Below are 7,068 nucleotides of genomic sequence, written 5' to 3'. Positions count from 1 at the left end.
TATTCATGTAGGACATTTTAGCCGCTTAGGAACGTCAAATTTTTACATTATAATTTTATTTTTTTCCCTACCGTCCAGTTCGGTATATAGATCCAATTGAGAAGAACTGGCAAGAAACTCAATTGAATTACTTTTTTTTTTAAAGCCAGTTTATTTACAATGTATATTTATTTAGGTGTCTATGTCTAACATTAAATGAAAATTCAGTGCATGAACAACTATTGCCATGCACACTCGTCATTCAAGTAATCGTTTAGTGAGTAATAGGCTTTGCTCAGTAAATATGATTTAACAGATGTTTTGAATTTATTTAAGGGTAATTCCAACATATCCTTTGGTATCTTATTGTAAATTTTTATACCTATTCCCATAAAAGACCTATTAACTTTTTCTAAACGATACTTGGGGACAGCAAGTTTGTCTTTAAATCTTGTATTAATATTATGAATATTGCTGTTTTTTGGAAATAAGTCAAGATTTTTATGAACATATAGGATATTTGAATATATAAATTGAGAAGCAAGTACAGGGGCGGCAGTTTTCTGTTTCTAGTTACATAATATATAAATATTTTATAGTAGGTAAGTATATATAAATATTTTACACTGTGGCTCGGTTATTTATTCTTTATCACATTTAATAATATGCGTTCATACTAATTCTTCTATGCGTATAATTACCTCCAATAAAATAATTAATATTTATAATTAAAAAAATATTTCATTAGCATAATAAAAATATGCATGTTTTATTTAATTTTTAAATTGGATTCAAAAGTACGCGAAACGACGCGCATATATTTTTTTTTTTATTTCTTCTAAATTAATTTCTTGGTCGTGTAGGTATGGGAAAACTGTCATGCAGCTAAATTGAAGGCAAACTAATTTCGATGTAACGTTTTCGCGCTGTGTGCTTGCAAACGACACACGATTAAAAGTTTCAATAACCTATTAACTTTTAGTTTTTAGTTTTTTAGCAAACGTTAAATAGTTCAATAAAATGTTACTAAAATGCAGAATTGAGACTAGGCCCGATGCAGTCTTTTGTCTATTTAGAAGTTTAGAACAAAATATATTAATTATTTTTAGCATTGCAAGCAATCGAACATATATATATATATATATATACGTATATGTTATTAAGTGTATTTATTATAAAAGTCCTTAGTACTTTGGACACCGATTCCGACACCGATTCCGCAGACGGCTACACCGACACTGACACCGACACCGACACTGGCGTCGACACCAACACCTATGCCAACACCGACATTTATACCGACACCTTTTTTTTTACAAGGTGAAATCCTTCATGGTGATCCGCACGCTCCGGGAGAGGCCTGCGGATACTGCCGGACTCCTACCGGCTAAAACCCTTTGGTGTCCTCCGAGCGCTTTGTTGCCAGGGTTACGTGATCGTGACATCAATCGTGAACCCTGGCAGCGCGGGCTCTTCAGCCCCACTCCTGAGTGGGGCGCGTGTTGTCCGCGCGCGCCAATTCCTGGCCTCATCCCTCCTTAGGTGACAGCCGACGTCCCCGCGTCGGCTACCGCGAGGCCCGTGGTGGGACAATTAAAAAAAACTTTTTTTCATTATTGCATGCCATTATTGATACGCTACCTCTATATCGTTAGAACTTTGAATAGTTGATGCAAGGATATGGATAAGACTTAAATAATTTTGAACACGAATGAAAGCAATTATGGATAATTTTACATAGGAATTGGCTTTTGGTCGCATTAACTGTATAAATATGAAGAAATTTAAAAGTAGACTAGGCAGTACGGTTTAAGGGTCTTTGCCTGTTCCATCATTAAAAAGGAGATGGACGAATATGAGGGAAAGAAATATTGGATGACATGCATAACATATGCAAAAGAATCATTTTACTGAAGATAAATTAAATTTTAAAATAATTACTCCCGCTCGAACAATTCATTGATATCGGCAGGCCAGTGACAGACGAATGGTGTCGAATCAGATTGCATTATTACTGGATGAATATAATTAAATTTATGCTATAAATTCAATTCATTGTTCGAACGAAATGAAGTCAAGTATAAATTTAACCACAAAATCGGTATTCGCTAATGCCTATGATTTCCATGGGAATTGATTTTTGTATATTTTTCTATGTTGTCCTATAAAGAGAAACGAAACTAATTTAGACTTTTTTATTTGAAAATTAGTGTTTCCTGTGTCATCAGTAGTTTTTGAGTTATCCTTCCTTACAGTTGAAATGTGTTTTTCATGGACATACGATATAATAGCATGCCTCTTGTCCTGTAAATTCACTGTCCAATCTTTTCCTTCAACACATCTTACAAAAAAGCTTGAGGTGTGAAGTGGAGTCATGGTGACCATGGTGTCATGGTCACGGTGTACCCATGTGTGGAAGAGGATTGTTAGTAATGTACACTACTAACAATCCTCTATAATAATACATTACTAGCAATGAGCTCTGTCAGGTTGACCTGTCAGGTTTAACAAGATGGGCTCACTGACCTGAGCTTATACTAATCTTATCATTCTCCACTGGTGCCTCGCGAGCTTAAACCGTTAGCTCGAAAGCACTCCGAACTGACGGTATATTTGACACATCATATTAGTACGACACGAAGAACTTATATTATGTTATCTGTGTTAATACTATTATGAAAGGAAAACTAGATAGAAAGAGAGGAAGGGGAAGACCGAGATACAGCTATATCAAGCAGGTTTAGAAAAAAGTAAGACGTACACCGTCTCGCCACCTCTCACGATCTTCCATCAATCTTTGATACGACACGACTCTAACTTTTTTCTAAACCTGCTTGATATAGCTGTATCTCGGTCTAACAGATTTTTTATATGAAAGTGCTGTCAATTAGTTTTTTACTAATTGACAGCACTTTCATATAAAAAATCTGTTAGATAATATCAATATTGTGCGCACAGTGGTCAGTCCGTAAAAGGTTTATTCCGCGCCGGCGGACCTTAATGGATCGTGGTAACGGGCCAGTGGAGCGGCTAATCTAAACATATGGAAGGCCTAATGCCCCCAAATATTATACGTAACCGAATTTTCTATCCAGGTCAATCTTATTTTATATCGACTCTTTACACCCTAAATATAAGAATTAAAAAAAATACCAAAATAGATAATAAAGAAAAAAAGTATAAAAGCAAAGAGTAAGCAGAATGTTACAGATTACGTAACGAAGTCTGAATTATAATAGATTACACATATAAAGGACATATTCGTATATACTTGTTTTTTTTTATATAATAATAAAAAGAGAATGAGTACCCACTCAGATTTTTAATGGATAATAATGGAATGGTGCAGTCCCGTACTCTCACTGAACACGCTGACGGGGCACCTGTAGAGGATGATAGAATGGAAATCAGGTTAATTAGCTCTTCCCCTCCGATCGATCCCTCATCCAATTCAAACGAGGATCGATATTACGACCGCCTGAGCCAAGGTTCGAACCACTAGCGGTGCCCTCAGACTAGTCTTATCCATCAGGTGGGAGTTGGCCTCCTCCGACTATTTTTATAAGGATGTTAATGGAATGGTGCACCCGCCTTTGCTAACTTTTTACGCTGGCGGGGCACTAGTGGAGATAAGATGAGCATGAAGTCAGGTCAATTAGCCCATCGGGACAATCACCAAGAATTTTTCACCTAGGAGTAGTAGAGGTAAACCTGACATGATACATTGCTAGCAATAAGATCATCAATCCACATTACTAACAATCCCCTTCCCCCCTCCCCCATTCTCATTCATATATACTCATGCAATACAGTTGTTATGATGAATACAGGTGCAGTTAGCGCAGTAGTTATTAGGATTATAATATTAAAAAAAATATATAAAAAAACAAATTTATTACCAACTAATATAACAATATTGCAATTATTAACCTACTTGTTACTACGTCTATTTAGCAAATTTCCCTTAGGTTTAAGCCTATTATCTATATATTTTTGTTTCTCCTCTGCCTCAGCTTTCAGTATATCTTGATGTCTTTTCTTAGCAAAATCAAGCTCAGCACACATTTCCACGATTTGGGCAGCATAGTCCTGCTGTTTCAATATTCGAAGTTTTTGCTTGTGCTGTAAATAAAATTTAAACTATTAATAATATTTATGTATATTTTGGACTTGTCTGTTCGGGTTACAGCTAGTAATTTATTTATTTCCTTTTTTCAAAATTGCAATAGCATATATTGGTGGTTACTATGTCCTCTCTAATTGAATGTATTATATATATAAACCTGCGTCTTGAATACTTCTATCTATTAAAAAAACGCTTCAAAAACCGATGCATAGTATTAAAGATTTAAGCATACATAGGGATGGACTGACAGCGAAAGCGACTTTGTTTTATACTATGTAGTGAATGAATTATACATAGTGATTATTTGCTTACTGACACTCAATACTGTACTCGGACTTTTGCTGTATGAGGGCGCCACCTACGTTTTTAGTTAATGGCTGTCATCTTGTTTTAAATCGTTTTGTAGTTCTGCATGATCTTTATCGTATTCAAAGTGACACTAACATATAAGAAATCTTATTCAATTATTTGTTTTAATATCGCAAACTAATCGAATCATTACATAGTAAAAAACTAAGTCGCTGTCTCTGTCTATCCCTATATATGCTTAAATCTTTAAAACTATGCAACAGATTTAGAAGAGGTTTTTTTAGATAGATAGTGTTTCAAGAGGAAGGTTTATATGTATAATACATATACACCTTTAAAACTATGCAACAGATTTAGAAGAGGTTTTTTTTAAATAGATAGTGTTTCAAGAGGAAGGTTTATATGTATAATACATATACACCTTTAAAACTATGCAACAGATTTAGAAGAGGTTTTTTTTAAATAGATAGTGTTTCAAGAGGAAGGTTTATATGTATAATACATATACACCTTTAAAACTATGCAACAGATTTAGAAGAGGTTTTTTTTAAATAGATAGTGTTTCAAGAGGAAGGTTTATATGTATAATACATATACACCCATGCGTACCCTAGGTGGGTAGCTAGTTTAATAATAAATCTGTATTTTTGTAATCATGTACAAGCTCATTCGAAAAGAATAAGAGCTGTGTTTCTTGTCAGTTCCTGTTAGCTCATAATCAATCAGATGGATGTTGATATTTTTACCATGACATCTTCATAAGAGCCTGTAATAGACCGACATGAATAAAGATATTTTATTTTAATTTAATTTGATTCTTGTTAAAAAAAGGCTAGCTGACAGAAAGGCATAATATTCATATATGTAACCCATATTTATAAGATAAATTTCCAAAAGAGCCATATTTACAAAAATAAGTGTCAAGTCTTTGTACAGATATTATTAAATCTATAGCATGAAGCTATCAAATCTGCCAAGTGCAATAAAGTGTATGACTAGAACCTTAGCATTTTTATTTACATAATCCCTATAAATTGTTATGAAAGTAAACATCTTACAAGACCATAATTATTAATATGTAAAAAAATAATTGGCACTCAGATTTAATTCAGTTTAAAAAGAAAAAAGTTCTTAATTCAAAAATATTTATTTTCATTTTAATCTTAGGTAATTTTTTGGCCAGTTCTTTATATGGTTATAACAAAGAAGAGATGTGTTTTTTTTTGTATAATTCATACTAAATTGATCTTATGATTGAAACTACATTTATATGAAGCTTTTAATAAATATTTCCAATTTTCCAATTCACTTCTTGGGGAAATCTGTTTAATTTCATAAATTGCTGACTTTAGGCTGGTATACCCATTACACTAACCCTGGATATAGTTTATCCTGGATTTATTTTCTTTTAATTAATCATTTATGTTATCAAAAGAATTAATTTATAACTTATATATATAAACCAGTAGAGGTGTTGGTCTCCCATCCAAGAAAGTATAATCAGGTCCATCTGTAAGAACACCCTCAGCATTGCGATTTGCTGAAAGCCCCTGAGACAGTCGCCATTGCTTTGATTGTTGTACCATAGTACTGGAAAATGACCGGACTGCAACTGAAAATTTATAAAATTCTTCTATTATTACCACCTATAATAGTCCTTTTATTAATTTTAGAAAGAATGGCTGATAACAATGAAAAATGTTATACTGGATAATAATAGAAACTGGCTTTTAAAAAAAAGTAATTCAATTGAGTTTCTTGCCAGTTCTTCTCAATTGGATCTATATACCGAACTGTACGGTAAGGAAAAAATATATAATGTGAAAACTTAACATTCATAAGCGGCTAAAATGTCCTATCTGAATAAATATTTTAATTTATTTGAATTTACTAAGTATTATGTATTTAAAACAATTCAATGTACTGAATCGTTTTATATACAACATACTTAGTAGTTTCTATGTCTATATATATACATTAGGCTGTATGAAATCACGGCTATAGCTGTCGCCGGCATAAGTTAAATTAAAAAATAATTGTATATACAAAAAATATATGAACAAGGAGTTTAAATTCATAGTTAACTATTTTATTGATTAATTCCTAAGCACTTTTACTTTAATTAATTGTGAATGAGGAATCTATCATGAAATTCAATTGAAGTTGAGTACTGGGTAAATATTTATATAATAAAATAGTACTGGGTAAATATTTATAATAAAGTCCATTATTTAAAATGCCACCTAGATAATTTAATCTTAAATGTCAGATAATGTGTAAATAAATTAGATTGGAGTTACGAATACGCGGTTATAGGTTACAAATTACCATTTAACGAAGTCCATGGAATTAAACTCATGTTGTGCGATTTGTGTTAATAATATATGTAACGTTCCTTAGTAGCAATAATACAAATTGGTGAGATATTTATTATTTTGAAATTATATCAATTAAATTAAAAATAATATTCCAAACTGATTTTGTTGTTCACAATGACAGTTGAGTCATTATTCAGTAACTCACAGTATGACAAACAAACTGACGGTTACTGACATATATGGCTAAAAAGCATTCCTAAAAACCTATATAAAGTTTCTTCCAACAACTTTTGGAAGTAGACTTCAATTACTTAATACAAACATTTATTTATCGTA

The 7,068-nt window shown here is 32.4% G+C and overlaps 1 protein-coding gene across 1 annotated transcript; it reads right to left on the bottom strand.

The window, feature by feature from the left end:
- Positions 1-3,882: 3,882 nt before the first annotated feature.
- Positions 3,883-6,897, bottom strand: LOC131851553 (large ribosomal subunit protein mL52). Its single transcript, XM_059202063.1, has 3 exons — positions 6,743-6,897; positions 5,878-6,026; positions 3,883-4,101 (listed from the first exon to the last, which is right to left on the bottom strand). The coding sequence occupies exons 1-3, from the start codon at positions 6,771-6,773 to the stop codon at positions 3,910-3,912; spliced, it is 372 nt and encodes a 123-aa protein (XP_059058046.1). The 5' UTR covers positions 6,774-6,897; the 3' UTR covers positions 3,883-3,909.
- Between the last annotated feature and the right edge of the window lie 171 nt (positions 6,898-7,068).

The sequence above is a fragment of the Achroia grisella genome, unplaced genomic scaffold (genome assembly GCF_030625045.1).
Source record: "Achroia grisella isolate CSIRO2021 unplaced genomic scaffold, CSIRO_AGI_Agris_v1 utg784, whole genome shotgun sequence".
Classification (NCBI taxonomy): Eukaryota; Metazoa; Arthropoda; class Insecta; order Lepidoptera; family Pyralidae; genus Achroia; species Achroia grisella.
The sequence above is the reverse complement of the archived record's forward strand: the minus strand, read 5'-3'. Positions and strand labels throughout refer to the sequence as shown.